This window comes from Suncus etruscus, chromosome 17 (assembly GCF_024139225.1).
Source record: "Suncus etruscus isolate mSunEtr1 chromosome 17, mSunEtr1.pri.cur, whole genome shotgun sequence".
In the NCBI taxonomy this organism is placed as follows: Eukaryota; Metazoa; Chordata; class Mammalia; order Eulipotyphla; family Soricidae; genus Suncus; species Suncus etruscus.
The window spans coordinates 48,880,887-48,899,265 of NC_064864.1; the positions used below are offsets into that span (position 1 = coordinate 48,880,887).

An 18,379-nucleotide genomic window follows, 5' to 3' on the forward strand; every position below is an offset into this window, starting at 1 on the left:
TGGTCCATATTGAACTGTGAAGCCAACAAGAAATGCATGAGAGGATGGAAATATAGTACAGCAGGTGGGGTTTTTCAAATATATATCCAGTCCTCCTGCACCTACCTTTATTTTATTCTCTGCCAGAAAGTCTGTTTACTATTGCCAAGACATACTGCTTTTGTAAGTATGATTTTCTTCATGCCATTGGTGCACAATAAACATCTATTGATTGATTTCTGAGTTAAGGAATGAAAGAACTTAAAAAAATCTAAGTATGTTTTATGTTAGACCTGATATTTCAAATATGCATTTGGGTGTGATTCTCTACTATATAATTTAGTATATGGCTCTTAAAAGAAGAACTCCGCTTATATGCAATATTAAAACAAATAGATATACTGCAGTTTTCCAGGATCCTTTCTGCCTTACAAAAGGAAAATATGGCCAGATAAGAGTTATAGAAGTATTTATTTATCTCTAAAGAGAGGTTTCCTTAGAGCCCAGGCCAGCATATCTGAGCTAGTAGTATATGTCAGGGATCCAAAGTAATGGATTGGATGGATATTCATGCCATGTTTTATCATACATTATTACACACTAAAAATAGACATAACCCATCTTTTCTCATTTTTAGAAAGCCACCATAACATCACATGCCCCTTTATACATGTCTTGGCTAATATTGAAAATCCTGAAAAAGAAAACTTGGTCTTCTGTGGGCTTACCATGAAGTAGATCAAGCAATGGTGGGGCAAAGGGTCACACCCCTGCCCCAGTTTTACAGGGACAGAGAATTGCCATTGTCTAAGATTGTTTCTTTCACCCTTCCCTAAAATATCAAACACCATGGCATCTTTGTCATGAAAATCTTCATAATGATTAGAAAAGGCCTTTGTTGAAAATGTTTTGTCATGGTGTAAAATCATGTTCCCTGTACTCATCTACTGCTGCTACAAAGTGCTGATTTCCCCCTGCTGTAATGAACAGTAACTGGCTGATTTTGTTGAAGAGCACTGCTTTGGTATTTTAAAGGTCCTAACCCCAGACTCAGATTTCTTTTTTTGGGGGAAAGGGGTATTGGGCCACATCCAACAGTGCTCAGAGCTTACTCGTGGTTCTGTGCTCAGAAATCACTCCTGGCAGGCTCAGGGAACCATATGGATGAAGGGAATTGAACTGTGATCCATCTTGGGTTGGTAGTGCAAGGAATCGCCCTACTGCTGTGCTATCACTCCAGCCCCAGACTCAAATTTCTTTTTTCTTTTAAATATATTTATTTAAACACTGTCATTACAAACATGACTGTGTAGACTTAGATTTCTAAGTGAAGTAACTGATTTAGGCGTTTTTTTTTATTTTTCCAGTTAAAATATATATATATTTTTATTCTTTGGGGGTCTGAATTGTTTGAAGAGATAGTGAACATTTTTTAAAAGATATTATTGACTAGCCGCATTATTCTATTCTATTTACCTACTTACCCTATTTTGTGCTTATATGAGACTATTTCTGGCCCATCTACTAATTAACTTCTGAAAATATTTACATATTTCAGGTTCCTTGGGCATGTTTTTTTTGTGTTCTTTGACGTCTCATTATTCTACTTGTTACTCAAAGTTCTTGTACTGCATGAAATATTCTCCAAGTTTTTCTGAGCTTCTCTGAAACTAATAAATATCATTGGCTTCATAACTTTCATTGTCATTATCTTCACAATAATCCTAATAATGTACACCATTTATAATATGATGTAATATGCCTGACACTATGATAAATGTGAAAAATGCTTTAGGCACATTTCCTCATTGGGTTCTCATTGCCTTATTCACTCAACCCTGGGAGGAAATTTAGATAGTCTTTCCTATGTTATTAGTAAGAAAAAAATGGAATTTCAAAGATATTAAGTGACCTTCACAAGATCAGACAGGTCACATGGTAATAGCTGTAAAAACATCTTGAAACCGTGTCTGAAACTAAAAAATTGTTTGTTAACCACTCTGCTATCCAATTGCATTTGGTACAATTTTAATCTTACTTATTCATTATTAATTTACTGATTAAAATAAAAGTTGAGTGTCTAGGCACTTCATAGGGTTCTTTTCTTTTTTTTTTAGAAATATAATTTTATTTATTTTTAATATAAGTCTTTATTTAAGCACCATGACTACAAGTATGTTTGTAGTTGGGTTTCAGTTATAAACAGAATATCCCCCATCACCAGTGCAACATTACCACCACCAATGTCCCCCTCCTCCCCCACCCCTGCATGTATTCACGACAAGCATTCTACTTCTCTCATTCTTTAACACTGTCATGCCAGTTGTTAGTGTAGTTATTTCCCTAACAGGATTCATCACTCTTTGTGGTGAACTTCAAATTGTGAGCTGGTCCTTCCAGCCCTTAACTCTATTGTCTCTGGGCCTTGTTACAGTAATGTCTTTAATTTTTCTTAAAACCCATAAATGAGTGAGACTATTCTGTGTCTATCTCTCTCCCTCTGACTTATTTCACTTAACATAATAGATTCCATGTACATCCACGTATAGGAAAAGTTCATGACTTCATAGGGTTCTTAACCTCCGAAATTCCTTCTTGTTTACTTTTTCTCTACCTCTAATAAAGGACTTTGATCACAACTCTGCAGTATCATCTAGCTCATATTTCATGGTGGGTTTTTAGCCTTTGACTTTTAAAATTTATACAGTTTACTCCATGTAATCATGGAGTAGTTGTAAGTTTACTACATGTAATGATGTAATGGAAGATGATCTTCTCTAATTCAAATCCTATATTTTTCTTCAGTTTTGGGACCACACCTTATAGTCCTCAACACCTGATGGTCACTCTTGGCATTCTCAGAGGACTTTATGGGGTGCCAAGGGATAAAACCTAGGTTGGCTACTTGCAGTGAAAATGCTCTATACTGTTGCTCAGCCCCACCCCAAATTCTTTTGTTTCTGATTATGTTTCTTTAAGTGACTCGATTAGGTGATGCATAGGCTGTAGACAATTATTCTCGGGGCATGCCCAAGAAATAATTTATTCCAACCTTCACAATTTACGAAGGAGGAGAATAATCAAACTGTGAATAATTGTTTTTGGTTGGAAACAAGGAGTTTCTGTAATAAGATCTCTGAAACCCAATAGTCCTGGACTTATGGGCCTTGCTGAATTTGTAAGTTTGAACTGCAGGAAACATTCAATAGCATCATGTTGTTAGCAATCCTGGTATTGTTAATGGACTTAGAGGTTTTGTTTCCTACCAACACTCTGACTCCTCAGGCTGAAGCAAAAGTATTCAGAGAGAGAACTTGTCTTGCATGTGACTAACCCAAAGTTCAATATACAGCACCCCATATGATCTCTAGAACTTTCCAAGATTGATTCCTGAGTGCAGACCCAAAAGTAAGTGTTGAGCACCCCAAACTAAACAAAATACTGAATTCTGTGAACACTGAGACTAATAATGCACTTTAGAACTGTCTTTTCCCAAAGGCATGGCCTTTTTAGGACTCAGTCACAGTGAATCCTGGGGAATCTATGGGTTTGAGACAGGATTGGTGTCCCTTGAAGGAAGTGGACACTGGCTCCCAGAGTCACAACACCAAATAGTGCCCACTGAATTCACAATGGATTTTTTCATGTAAAAACTATTGTTTATTTTCTCCAGTGACTTTTTTTTGGGGGGGGGGCATTGTGGGGGTTGGTCTTTTGTGGCTCCTCTCTTCCAGAGATTCTAGATTCAGATGTTTGAGATCAGCCTTTTATTTTTCTTTGTGACTTATACTTAGAATTTATTGTACCTCTTTTATTTTATTAAATCAGTGCTGTTTCCCAGAGGTGGATAGACCATAGACCTTGATGGTATGATGGCTCATTGCTTCTTTTGGAAAGAATGAAAGTGTATTAAGGAACTGTTTCTTACACTGTGTCCTATGTAGATTTATATAATGTTTTTTCTCAATAACCCTGCTGTATAGGAAGGAATTAATATGCCTGCTCAAGAGATGAAAAAATAGCCCAAAAAGTAAGATGATGTGACATTCTATCAGTGAGGAAACAGGAATTCTAGCTGATTTTTTGACCCCAAACACTTTTTTCTTTTAAGTAAATACAATGCCTCTAAAATAAATGAAATAAACTAACATTTCTTGAAATGATGAGTTAATTAATTCCTTTCCATGCAAGGCAGATGCTGACAGACACCCACCTAAATCAAACCTCCAACATAGAGTATGAGAGCTTTGGAATCAGTTGACCTGGTTTCAGGTTTCAGTATTGTCATTTATCTAGTCACTTAACCTCTCTAAGTCCTTGCTTCCTCATTTTTTATGACAGAGATAAATACCAATGTCTCAAGGTCACTTTGAGAATTGAGTGATTTTGATAGAAGACGGTTCATGTAAAAACTATTCAAATGCTAGTGACTTAAACACCACAGTGATTTAGGGTGACACTTTCCCAGAGAAATCAGTTACTGAACCCCAGTGTGTTCCCCAATATGTTCCCAGTATGTTCCAAAGGTGTAACCCCTGACTTCGAGAAGCTGAAAGTTTTGTTGGGACCAAGAGATTATGGTAGTCAGAGGATGTAGTGTATGGAATTCCTTTTGTTTGATGTGGTGGGAATTTATGTTCTGAGTTGTCCCTTGCCCTTTGGGACTCAGGTATGTTCTGCCTCTGATCTTAGGGTTTCAGAGGGAGTCTTTATGGCTTACAATTTAATGAATATGCTATAATTTGGAATAAGCCCAGTTTGTAGACTGGTAATTTTTATTGCTTTAAAAACAGAAGAAACCTGTAAAAAAAACTGGAATAAGTTTTCATGTCTTATATCCCTGGTGTATTGTCAAGAGCATTTGAAATGTTAATGTAGGGTTAAAAATTGGCAGTTTTGTAAATAATGATATGTGATGTGTATTTGATAATTTATCTTTCGTTTATCTGTTTGTGTGCCACATGCATAGTGACCAGGAGTTACTCCTCGCACTGCACTCAATAATCACTCCCAGTGGTAACAAGCAGAGCATATGGAATGCAAGGATCAAACCCTGGTTAGTTGCATGCAAGGCAAGCATCTTACCCACTGTACCATCTTGTTGATCCCCAATTTATCATTTTTAAAGGAAAATGTAATGAGAGTTCAGATTTTTCAAGTCCAAAGGAAGAGAAATGATGGTTTAAAAGCCTTGATTAAAATAACTGTGATTCATTATTTGTCTTCTGTGAATTTTCTTCTTTCTGGTCTGGGAGATGTCAGTCTGGAAAATAGTTCTTTCTCTTCTCATCCAACTGTCCAGTGGGATAACTGAGAGCCAGTGCTGGAGGGGACGTGCCTGCTTTGGTTGTTCATCACTTGCAGCAAAACAGTCTCACTATCAGAAGAGCATCTGTCTGAATTTATTTCAGTCCCTAGAATACTTGTGCTTAGATTAAGTATCCTTCCTGTGTGGTATGATTCAGCACACTTGAAGGGTTCAAAGAGAAATCCCAGGTGACCATAAAAAACTTGTATGACTAGAGGAAGAATATGTTTGCGCAACAGTTACAGACATTAAAAATAAGACTCCACTACAGTGGGTAGGGTGTTTGCCGTGCACATGGCCAACCAGGTTTCAATCCCTGGCATCGTATACTATCCCTTGAGTCTTCCAAGAGTGATTTGGTTTTTTTATATATTTTATTTAAATACCTTGATTACATACATGATTGTGTTTGGGTTTCAGTCTTGTAAAGAACGCCACCCATCACCAGTGCAACGTTCCCATCACCAATGTCCCAAATCTCCCTCTTCCCACCCGACCCCCGCCTGTACTCTAAACAGGCTTTCCATTTCCCTCATACATTCTTATTATTAGGACAGTTCAAAATGTAGTTATTTCTCTAACTAAACTCATCACTCTTTGTGGTGAGCTTCTTGAGGTGAGCTGTAACTTCCAGCTCTTTTGTCTTTTGTGTCTAAAAATTATTATTTCAAGAATGTCTTTCATTTTTCTTAAAACCCATAGGTGAGTGAGACTATTCTGTGTTTTTCTCCCTCTCTCTGACTTATTTCACTCAGCATGATAGATTCCATGTACATCCATGTATAGGAAAATTTTATGACTTCATCTCTCCTGACAGCAGCATAATATTCCATTGTGTATATGTACCACAGTTTCTTTAGCCATTCGTCTGCTGAAGGACATCTTGTTTGTTTCCAGAGTCTTGTTATGGTAAATAGTGCTGCAATGAATATAGGTGTAAGGAAGGGGTTTTTGCGTTGTATTTTTGTGTTCCTAGGGTATATTCCTAGGAGTGGTATAGCTGGATCATATGGGAGCTCGATTTCCAGTTTGGGGAGGAAACTCCATATCGCTTTCCATAAAGGTTGAACTAGATGGCATTCCCACCAGCAGTGGATAAGAGTTCCTTTCTCTCCACATCCCCGCCAGCACTGTTTATTCTCATTCTTTATGATGTGTGCCATTCTCTGTGGTGTGAGTTGGTACCTTATAGTTGTTTTGATTTGCATCTCCCTGATTATTAGTGATGTGGAGCATTTTTTATGTGTCTTTTGGCCATTTGTATTTCTTCTTTGTCAAAGTGTCTGTCCATTTCTTCTCCCCATTTTTGGATGGGATTAGATGTTTTTTTTTTTCTTGTAAATTTCTCTCAGTGCCTTGTATATTTTGGAGATTAGCCCCTTATCTGATGGGTATTGGGTGAATAGTTTCTCCCACTCAGTGGGTGGCTCTTGTATACTGGGCGCTATTTCCTTTGAGGTGCAGAAGCTTCTCAGCTTAATATATTCCCATCTGTTAATCTCTGCTTTCCCTTGCTTGGAGAGTGCAGTTTCCTCCTTGAATCTGCCTGTAGTCTCAATGGCCTGGAGTGTTTTGGCTATGTGTTGTTCTATATATCTTATGGTTTTGGTTCTGATATCGAGGTCTTTAATCCATTTGGATTTAACCTTCATACATGATGTTAGCTGGGGGTCCAAGTTCAATATTTTGCAAGTGGCTAGCCAGTTGTGCCAATACCACTTGTTGAAGAGGCTTTCTTTGCTCCATTTAGGATTTCTTGCTCCTTTATCAAACATTAGGTAGTTGTATGTCTGGGGAACATTCTCTGAGTAGTCAAGCCTATTCCACTATCTGAGGTCTTGTCCTTATTCCAATACCATGCTGTTTTGATAACTATTGCTTTGTAGTAAAGTTTAAAGTTGGGGAAAGTAATTCCTCCAATATTCTTTTCCCTAATGATTGCTTTAGCTATTCTAGGGTGTTTATTGTTCCAAACGAATTTCAAAAGTGCCTGATCCACTTCTTTGAAGAATGTCATGGGTATCTTTAGAGGGATCGCATTAAATCTGTATAATGCCTGGGGGAGTATTGTCGTTTTGATTATGTTAATCCTGCCAATCCATGAGCAGTGTATGTGTTTCCATTTCCGCGTGTCCTCTCTTATTTCTTGGAGAAGAATTTTATAGTTTTTTTTGTATAGGTCCTTCACATTTTTAGTCAAGTTGATTCCAAGATATCTGAATTTGTGTGAGACTATTGTGAATAGGGTTGTTTTCTTAATGTCCATTTCTTTCTTATTACTATTGGTGTATAGAAAGGCCATTGATTTTTGTGTGTTAAATTTGTAGCCTGCCACCTTCCTATATGAGTCTATTGTTTCTAGGAGCTTTTTGGTAGAGTCTTTAGGGTTTTCTAAGTAGAGTATTATGTCATCTGCAAACAGTGAGAGCTTGACTTCTTCCTTTCCTATCTGGATTCCCTTGATATCTTTTTCTTGCCTAATCGCTATAACGAGTACTTCCAGTCCTATGTTGAATAGGAGTGGTGAGAGAGGACAGCCTTGTCTTGTGCCAGAATTTAGAGGGAAGGCTTTATTTTTTCTCCATTGAGGACCATATTTGCCACTGGCTTGTGGTAGATGGCCTTAACTATATTAAGAAAGATTCCTTACATTGCCATCTTGCTGAGAGTTTTGATCAAGAATGGGTGTTAGACCTTATCAAATGCTTTCTCTGCCTCTATTGATATGATCATGTGGTTTTTATTTTTCTTGTTTTTGATGTTGTGTATTATGTTGATAGATTTACAGATGTTAAACCATCCTTGCATTCCTGGGATGAAACCAACTTGATCATAGTGGATGATCTTCTTAATGAGGCATTGAATCCTATTTGCCAGGATTTTGTTGAGGATATTTGCATCTCTATTCATCAGCAATATTGGTCTGTAATTTTCTTTTTTCGTAGCATCTCTGTCTGGTTTAGGTATCAAGGTGATGTTGGCTTCATAAAAGCTATTTGGAAGTGTTTCTGTTTTTTCAATTTCATGAAAGAGTCTAGCCAGGATTGGTAGTAGTTCTTCTTGGAAAGTTTGAAAGAATTCATTAGTGAATCCATCTGGGCCTGGGCTTTTGTTTTTGGGAAGACATTTGATTACCATTTTAATTTCATCAATAGTTATGGGATGTTTAGATATGCCACACCCTCTTTCTTCAACCGTGGAAGATTATAAGAGTCCAAGAATTTATCCCTTTCTTCCATGTTCTCATTTTTATTGGCATAGAGATTATCAAAGTAGTTTCTGATTACCCTTTGAATCTCTGCCATATCAGTAGTGATCTCTCCTTTTTCATTCTTAATACGAGTTATCAAGTTTCTCTCTCTCTTTCTTTGTTAGTTTTGCCAGTGCTCTATCAATCGTGTTTATTTTTTCAAAGAACCAACTTCTGCTTTCATTGATCTTTCGGATTGTTTTTTGGGTTTCCACTTCGTTGATTTCTGCTCTTAGCTTTGTTATTTCCTTCTGTCTCCCTATTTTTGGGTCCTTTTGTTGAGCACTTTCTAGTTCTATTAGCTGTGTCATTAAGCTACTCAGGTAAGCTCCCTCTTCCTTCCTGAATTGTGCTTGCAAAGTTATAAATTTTCCTCTCAGTACTGCTTTTGCTGTGTCCCATAAATTCTGATAGTTTGTGTCTTTATTGTCATTTGTTTCCAGGAACCTTTTTATTTCCTCCTTGATTTTATCTCGGACCCACTGGTTATTGAGTATGAGGCTGTTTAACTTCCAGGTGTTAAAGTGTTTCTTCTGAGTCCCTTTGGAGTTCACAAATAATTTTAGAGCCTTGTGGTCAGTGAAGGTAGTCTGCAAAATTTCTATCCTCTTGATCTTATGGAGGTATGTTTTATGTGCCAGCATGTAGTCTATCCTGGAGAATGTCCCATGTACATTGGAGAAGAATGTGTATCCAGGTTTCTGGGGATGGAGTGTCCTATATATATCCACTAGGCCTCTTTCTTCCATTTCTCTTTGCAGGTCTAGTATATTCTTGTTGGGTTTCAGTCTGGTTGACCTATCCAGTGTTGACAAAGCCGTGTTGAGGTCCCCCACAATTATTGTGTTGTTATTGATATTATTTTTCAGATTTGTCAACAGTTGTATTAAATATTTTGCTGGCCCCTCATTTGGTGCATATATGTTTAGGAGAATTATTTCTTCCTGCTCTACATACCCCTTGATTAATAAAAAAATATCCATCTTTGTCCCTTACAGCCTTCCTGAGTATAAAGTTTGCATTATCTGATATTAGTATGGCCATTCCAGCTTTTTTGTGGGTGTTGTTTGCTTGGATAATTTTTCTCCAGCCTTTTATTTTGAGTCTGTTTTTTTTCTGACTATTCAGGTGCATTTCTTGTAGGCAGCAGAAGGTTGCATTGAGTTTTTTGACCCATTTAGCCACTCTGTGTCTCTTAACTGGTGCATTTAGTCCATTGACATTGCGAGAAAGAATTGTCCTGGAATTTAATGCCATCTTTATATCAAAATTTGGTGTGTCTTTTGGTTAGTCTTGTCTTAAATTAGGTCTTTCAGTTTTTCTCTTAAGACTGGTTTTGAGTCTGTAAAGTTTCTGAGCTTTTTTTTGTCTGTGAAATCATGTGTTCTTCCGTCAAACTGGAAAATGAGTTTTGTTAGGTACAGTATTCTAAATGAAGCATTCATTTTATTCAGTCTTGTCACAATATCCCACCTCTGCTTTCTGGCCTTGAGTGTTTCTGGTGACAGGTCTGCTGTAAATCTCATGGATGCTCCCTTGAATGTAATTTCCCCTTTTGATCTTGCTGTTTTCAGAATTCTGTCTCTATCTGTGGGATTTGTCATTGTGACTAGGATGTGTCTTGGGGTATTATTTCTGGGGTCTCTTTTGGTTGGTACTGTTTGAGCATGCAGGATTTGATCACATATATTCTTTAGCTCTGGAAGTTTCTCTTTAATGATGTTCTTGACCATTGATTCTTCCTGGGTCTCTGGGACTCCTATGTTGTTTCTGTTGATCTTATCATAGACTTCTATTTTCATCTGTTTCCATTCTTTGACTAATTTTTCCATTGTCTGTTCATTTGCTTTAAGTTTTTTTCCCAGTCTCTTCCTCTGTATGGAATTGTTATTTATCTCATCTTCCACAGCACCAAGTCTATTCTCAGCTTCTGATACTCTGTCCCAGAGCTTATCCATTTTGTCATTCACTTTGTTTACTGAGTTTTTCTGACCTATTAGTTTACATGTTATTTCAGTTTGGAGTTTTGTGATTTCTGTCTTCATATTTTCTTGGTTCTTATTAGTGTTCTGTTCAACTTTATCTATGGTTTCTTTGAGTTCGTTGAGCATCTTCCATATTACTAGTCTAAAGTCCTTATATGAGAGGTTGATTAGTTGATTGGTCATTATCTGGTCATCAGAGTTGTCATCTTCATTCTCTATGCCTGATGCTGGCCTGCGTTGTTTCCCCATTGTCGTACTTGTATTGTGGGTTTTTCTACGTGTTTTGGTGGTATTCATTGGCTAAATGATGCAGGCAGCCTCACTCCTATGACTCCGCCCTTTCTGGATGGGTCGACTTTCCTCCAAGGGAGGGGAGTCCTCTGTGGATAAAGCCTCACACATGATCAAATCTTAGGCTTGAGCATGCAGCAGAGAAGACAGTTTGGAGAGAAATGCTGGGCTTCAGTGATCCAGCACAGTTCTTAGTGTGATTTTTTTCTTCTTGTTGCGATGTTGTTCTTTTCTTAGAAAGGGCGCATGGCCGCGTAGCGAAGCGGAGCCAAAGTGCTCTTCTAGAGCCTTTTTTCGGCCCACTCCCAAGTGTTCACGCAACAGGACAGTAGACAGACACACACAGGCAGCACTTACAATTTTTCACAGTCGGGCCCCATTGGGCAGGCATAGTTTTGTGGATTTTCCAAGAGTGATTTCTGAGCCCAGATCAAGGAGAAATCCCTGAGAGCCAATTCTCCCCTCCCCTTAAAAAAACTCCACAAAAACAGCAGCAAAGAGATTTGTGTTTCTAGAGGGCAATTACTACACAGATAGTGACAGATAGTGACAGAGATCTTGAGATTTGCCAACTCAAGGAGTGGAGAAAGGAATGAGAGATTCATCTCAGAGAGAGCATCGGCAATGAGGATGCTATCTTCCCCTTACGGCTGTCTGCTCTGGGAGAAACAGACTGACTTTAATTGCTAAAATCATTAACAAATGTGCAGCACTCTACCATGTGCCAGGGAGAGTGCTTCTTCCTGGGAAGAAACAGGTTCACAAATGATGGGGACCCAGATTTTAGCTGAAGGTTGTCCATTGATTTCCACATCTCCATCAAGCAGCTGCTCACTTTATCCTGGGGTCTCAGGCCTTGAATAAGCTGCCATAATTGCATGCATAGCATAGGGAACCAACTGATGGCATGCTGCTTTACAGAGATATTGTAAATATCTATTCCCTAGATAGAAATAACTTGCTGAAACAGTCCCCAACCTTCAAGTTCTCGCATCATTATTTTTCCCCCCTGGAAAACTTAGTAGAAAAAAGGAATCAGTTTTCCCTTGGCTTTACTTTGCAAGCACAGGCCACCTGCTGGAAGCTCCCTCTGGTTTTGAGAGGCACCCCCATGCTGTTCCTCTGTGCCCTCGGTGAGCTTCTGCTGATACAGTAGAAATAAGATAGAGTTGTCTAGTGGTTATATAACACCAATATTGGAATTTGCCTACAATGGTAAGGACAATTCTCCTTCTGAGCTTATATTCATGCTCTACCATGGGATCTGCTGGCGACAATGAACACCATGGTATTAGGGTTATTTATATTTTAACATAAATACTTGGAAGGCATTATTTATATTTCCTTGGAGTAATATGAAATTCAGGGCTTATATAATCAGCCTCAGAATCCATACGCAGGATTTGATACTAAACCAGTTTTAATTTGAAAAAAAAAATCCTCTTACGTTGCTATTTATTTATTTATTTTTTTGGTAAAAATAAAGTTTTAGAGTACCTTTTCAGATGTGTTCATTTTTTTATCTGCATAAAGTCTACTCAGTACTAAATTTTACTATGATCATTTTTATGTCATGAGTGGTCCATGGACACATTTTTTTTCCCTCTAAGATATTGTGGTATTAAAAGTGAACTCAATTCCCTGTCACTTCCCCAGTCTCTTCCTCCTAGTCCTCTACCTAGTGGCAGCATCTATCACTAATTATTTGTGCTGGCCTCCAGCTTTTTAAGTGTACTTCAAAAACTTTTTTCATTTGAATTATCTGCCTTAGAGCCTTTTACAAGTCAATAACCTTCATATCTACCTTATTTGTTAATGCTATTAGATGACATGTTGTATAAAATACATTTTGTTAGGCCTTTCCCTAATGATGACCACTCTAATTTGTTCATCTGAACCAAGGTTCAGTGAATTATGGGCTGTTGGATATTGCATGGATTGTTGTTTGAGGGAAGCTTCTTTTCTTCATCTGAATGGCAAAAGCATGCTTCTTGGCTCTAAGGGTTGAGATCTTTTGACATTTTGAACCCTCAGAATTAAAAATCACCAACTTGATTTCTTTCAGTGAAAATGGAAGTGCCTGCATAGTGAGAAAAACCCTCTCTTCTGTTCAATATTTAGACACCCTCCCACCTACCTTTCTCCCTAGCTCCATGCATTGCTGGTGCTACTGTTGGTGCCATGTTTTATCTGCTGTCAACCATGAATTCTGCATGAACTGATCTCCAAACTCAGCTCCTTTCCAATTTCCTGTATTTGGAAGCCAGCGATGGCTCTCATTCAGATAGCTGAGGCAGGCAGACAAATTAATTATCCTGTCTCATTGTGCCTCTTTGTGAGGCCAGAGAATGCAGCTGAGAAGTCAGTGCATGAGGAGAGGTCACTGAGAGCTTTGTGAGCTTCTGCTGGGACATGAGCCTGCCTGCGGTTTTTCTGAAGCAGAGGGTGGGACCAATACCCACTTGGAGAATGAGGCAATTTAAATCACTCGCACTTGGCTTGAGCTCTGATATTAGTTATCTGGCTTAGTTATTTGTGGTCAGTCTGGTCTGCTGCCATTGAAAAGATACAAATTAATGTGGGTTTGGGCACTGACCCCCAATGGGAAGGAGAACAGGCTAAAGGGCAGCATGAATGATTTTTCCCATTTTGCTCATAAAGACTCTCTGGATAGCTGTGGGCCTGGAGCTGTGCTGTGAAGACTCTGGAGCCTGACCTTGGAATGGGTTGTGGTTCACCACACACCACAACCCCTAATCACTTCTCTATGAGCTTTGCTTATGGTTGTTCTTTAGTGTATCTTGGTGAAATATGCCCTGAGCCAGGGCTAGTGGTTGATTCTTAAAGCCTGGCCTAGACCTTGATTTCCCAGGCAGCTGTACCTTAGGGTGCTCTCATGATGGCCAGAGCTAGTTTGAGGGTCTATTGAGTATCCAGGTACCTCACATCTTGGCATATAAGGGTATATATTCAGAAAAATAAACCAAGGGGAACATTTCAATTTTCTGCAGGAAAATTGAATCTGGAGTAGTCATAAAAATGAGACAGGTAAGAATTGATGGCATAAGCCTTTTCTTACCTACTAGGTTAAGTCACTCAGTTCAGGGCACTGATTCTTCACCTAAAAGCTCTTGCTAGAGCAGAGGTTCAGAAAAGCGAGGGGCTTTTCCCTGCTTGTTCTTCTGGCTTGTGGCTTGTATCTTGTGTTCTTTGTTCTGCATCCATCTTCCCACACTCTTCACTCAAGAGCCCTGGGCAGTCCTTACAGAGAATCAAAACATCTTTCATTTGTTGTGTATCTTTAAAGGAGTGTTTATCAAATACAGAAAAGAGCCAAAGCACCTCTGCATACTCAGAGAATAAATAGGGCAGTCCTTGGTATAAAAGCAGATGAGAGCATAGACTGATGTAGGAAATATCTCCATAATTTTATTTGGCCTGGAGCTGAGAATCCAAAGGCTGGAATCTGGGCCATGGTCTACCACAAGCTCGACGGAGTGGGTTGGAGGCTGCAACAAAGACACAAAGCCAGATGGACAACTAGGTGGAGAAGGGTGCATTGGGTATCAGAGTCCCTGAAGAAACATGAGCATTTTTTTGATGGAAGGGAAGAAGGAGTTGAAAAAGGTTATGTGACCATATTGTGCATATTGTGCAGTATTAGTGCTATATTACAACTTGCTATTGGAAAAGCAAGGTTAGTGCCCTGCAGCCAAAACCACTTATTGGTTTGTTTGGTTTTTTTTGTTTTTTTTTTTTGTTTGTTTTTATTTTTGAACTAGAAAGAAGGAGTTGAAAAGCTGTGACAAAATGCCCCAAACTTGATCTATTTGTTTTCTGGTCCTTTAATCTGATAATCAGAGCAAGAGCCACAGATGGGAAGCCAAGTCCAGTGACTGGTATGTGGTTGCTGGTGAAATTATAACAGATATGTTAAGAAATCTGGTGAAACAAATATGGTTGCTTACAAGGAAGTCTTGGGAATTTTTTTGCTAAGTTGAGGTATTATTACACACCTGAGTATAATATATACCTGTGTAAAGCCTTGTGTTTCTTAGTTCAAAGCACATGAACCAGGAGTGAGCAGACAGCCCAGCCTAAGTTGAATGTAAAGTGCCCCCTCAATCTGGAACATTTAATATGATCTGTGAGAGGGGACATTGAGTCCCCAGAGCCCACTCTTTTCTGGCAGGTATTTAGCATTGGGAACAAGGTTGTTAAGGTGTTCCACTCTACCAGGAAGCCAGCTTGGCTACATTGGCTGAAAGATGCTCTTTTCTGTTCTTTTACTTAAAAAATAGTAGCCTCATATGCTGTGGCCACAAGATCTTCCCCAGAAGCTCAGAGGAGGAGCGGGTGGAGGTTGGTTGGACACCTGCATCCTGTGCTCACAGCAAAGCTTGAGAAATTGTCACTGAGATAATGGACATGGGGGACACTTGGGGAGGCTGGGAGGTGTCCCCTCAGGATGTAGGACCTGCACGTAGCTCTTCTGAAGAACTGTCGGGTAAGAAAAGAGCTTTGAGTGAAAGGACTCAGACTTTGGGGTTCCAGCCCTATTACCTCCAACATAGGCATCAGAGAGGGAGGGAGTCTAGTCTTGCATTCAGCACTGGGTACTTGAGCAGTAATGGGAACAGTCTACTGCTATGGGAGCCATGCAGACCAGCTGGTATGATCAAGGGCTGGAGCCCTCAACCAGTTCACCTACAATAATGTTAGATAGAACAGCAGGGCAGAGAACCTGAGGCCAGGAGGGAGACCCTTTGTTGACTGGGTTCCTGGAATTGGGAGTTAGAGCTATAGAGGCAGATGAGCAACCAGCCTAGAGCTCTGTTCCTGGGCCTGGGAAGGAAAGAGAAGCTGCTGCTGGAGCTGGATACCAAGCAGAAGTCTTTTTCTGGGTACAGTATTCTTCCTTAAAGAAGATTCTACTGATGACTGGCAAAGTATGAAAGATGCATGTAGTCTTAATTATGTCTTCTGAGAAGAAAGTTTTCTTCACAAATGCTCAAGAAGCTAGGTAGACCAAGGATCATGAAATCATTGCTTCTACCAAACTTTAAAAGAGAACAGAAATGTTTATCAACAGTCCAAAAAACAATGATGATTTCTTCATAAGCTATGATACTTTCCAGCAGCTAACTGAAGTAGGAATTCAGTTGCTCAATGTGCCTAAATCTGTAGCTGGGTATTAGGAATAGCAGCTGAGTGAGGAACATATATCCCATCTGCTCACACTTGTAGTTATAAAAATTGCCTCCAGGAGCTTTTGTGCTTATGAACACAAACACAATTATTCATTAGATATCATGGAGAGTGGGAAGTATGTTTGTTTATATGTGTTTGTATTGGAACTTGCTCATCAAAGTGTCAGGAAGAGGACAGAGAAAGGGGGACACACTTGGATGCATGCACGCACGCACACAAACACACACACACATAGCAGAGGGCCCATACTCGGAGGATCATTGGCTGGCACATTTCAATGTGGCCTTCCAGGTTGGCTCATGAACTGAAGGATTGGAGCATCACTGTTCTAGTGCCAGGCCCATGCTGGGGGCTGCTTGCTTGTGTTCAACGAATCGAGTGTTCTGAACATTCAGTTTTAGGGACCCAGCCTCAGGATGTGGGAAACCAGCTTTAAACTCAGAGATAAGCCTCCTGTCTGGTAACTGGTGAGGATCATATCCTTCTCAGGAAGAGTGTGCTCTGCAGGCACAGCTGTCTCTGGCTCTGGGGCAGAGCCTTAACTAGTGTGGCAGCTGTTCCTCACCCAGATAGAAACAGTCACTGAGCTCTGGACAAAGCAAGGTCCAAGGGCCATTTGGAAAGGGACAGAGTCCTGACCCCCTTTGGCCAGCAGCCCCTGGGTTGGTGATGTAGTCTCAGTCTGGGGCTAAGGGTCTCTTTTTCAGTGGGCAGGAGCAGATACTGCTGAAGGCACAGAGTGAGAAATCACTGGAATAGCTTTAGTCTTCCTCGGAAAGGCCTTCTTCACCACAGCCACTGTTGAAATATGGCAAAGACACGTGAGCTGCCATGCAACTTGTAGGTGGGGAAATCGGTTCTGGTGTGGAGGAGAGATGAGGGGCAATGAGGAAGAGAACTGGGGGAGCTGGAGCGGGATGAGAAGGGCTGGGGTTAAGTGAAGAACATGGAGTTTGCTAGTTTGGATAGAGCTGGGATCATTAGTCAAAAGTCATCAGTTTGGCTGCCAGGCCTTTCAAGCTAAGTTGTAAGTCAGGGTAGGAGCAAATTAGCATTGAAAGGTGAGGAAAGGGAGTGCAGAAACAGCTCAAAGGGTTGGAGCAGCTGTCTTGAGTGCAGAAGCCCTGGTTTGATCTCTGATACTCTTTGCTACATGAGCATTATTCATGTGCTCCAATTTGCCCCTCCAAAATTAAAATGCAATAAGGGGTGAGTGAAAAGCAGAGGGAAAATCAGGCACAGTGAGTTGCCTGGGGAGGTCTAGAGCTGGAGACAGGAGCAAAGCTCTCAGTGGCTTACTGTAAGCACATTTGACCACAGAGAGAACCTGGCCTCTGTGACTTTCTAAAGCTCCAGTGGGAGAAGCTTCATGATGCCAGCCAAGGAAGATGACAGCAGAAGAAGGCAAATCCTGTGATATTGTTGGAGAGAGGGAAGCAGTGACACATGACACTCATGAGCCCCTTTTTTGTCATCTGTTTCTCCTTATAGGAGGGCAAGATGGAGAGGGAAGGCCAAGGCATTGGGCTGTGTTTTTTTCCATGATCCCTTACTTGGGTTTTATATACCAGATCCAAGTCTAAAAAATTAGGCCCCACCAAGGAGCAGTTCAGTAACAGCATAACTAGCCTGGATAAGGACTGGCATTAGTTGATTGCCACTGGCTTTTCACCCCCAAAACAGCCTTGTTCTTGGGTTAAGCATCAAGACCACTGTTGCAGGGCATGTTGGCCATTGAAACCCTTGGGGAGGGTACTTTATTCCCTTTGAGAGTTTCCTGGCTTCAGCCCCAGTGCAAGGGTAGGATTTTAGTTACAGCTTAGTGACTTCAGAGATGACTCTCCTGGGTGCCTGGTGTCAGTTGTCCTGCCAGCAGGAGTGCCAGCCCTGCAGGGCTGTGCAAGGAAGCAGAGGGCTGGGTGTGGGGGAAAGGCAGGCTGGCTCTGTGCTCCTCCTCTCACATGCAGCTTTACAAAGGGCAGGCAAGTAGGTCTCTGAGAATGGCCCAGAGCAAAGGGGATCAGCTTCAGTAAGAAGCGGACCCAGGAGTCTAATTGTGCTTCTAAAATTAATGGGGCTTTTTATCTTCAAAGAGCACTTTTAGGAGCTCATGTGATTTGGGAACAAAAGGGCTCTTTTGGGGAGAGTCTGTCTCCCCTTTCAACACAATTCTGAACTTGGTAAAACAACTTCCCTTTTCTTTTTTTCTTTCTTACATGCAGATCAACAGATTATGGCACCACTTATGAAAAGCTCAATGACAAAGTGGGTCTGAAGACGGTCCTAAGTTACCTCTATGTCAATCCCACCAACAAAAGGAAGGTAAGAGCAGAGCTCAGGGGGTGAGTGTGGGGC

The 18,379-nt window shown here is 40.3% G+C and overlaps 1 protein-coding gene across 1 annotated transcript in view; it reads left to right on the top strand.

Annotated features, from left to right (window-relative positions):
- Positions 1-18,379, top strand: part of SORCS3 (sortilin related VPS10 domain containing receptor 3) — a 721,132-nt gene that overhangs the window by 282,178 nt on the left and 420,575 nt on the right. Inside the window, exon 3 of the mRNA XM_049790799.1 lies at positions 18,247-18,346. Within this exon, the coding sequence (XP_049646756.1) occupies positions 18,247-18,346 (100 nt within the window). The remainder of the gene's footprint in view (positions 1-18,246; positions 18,347-18,379) is intronic.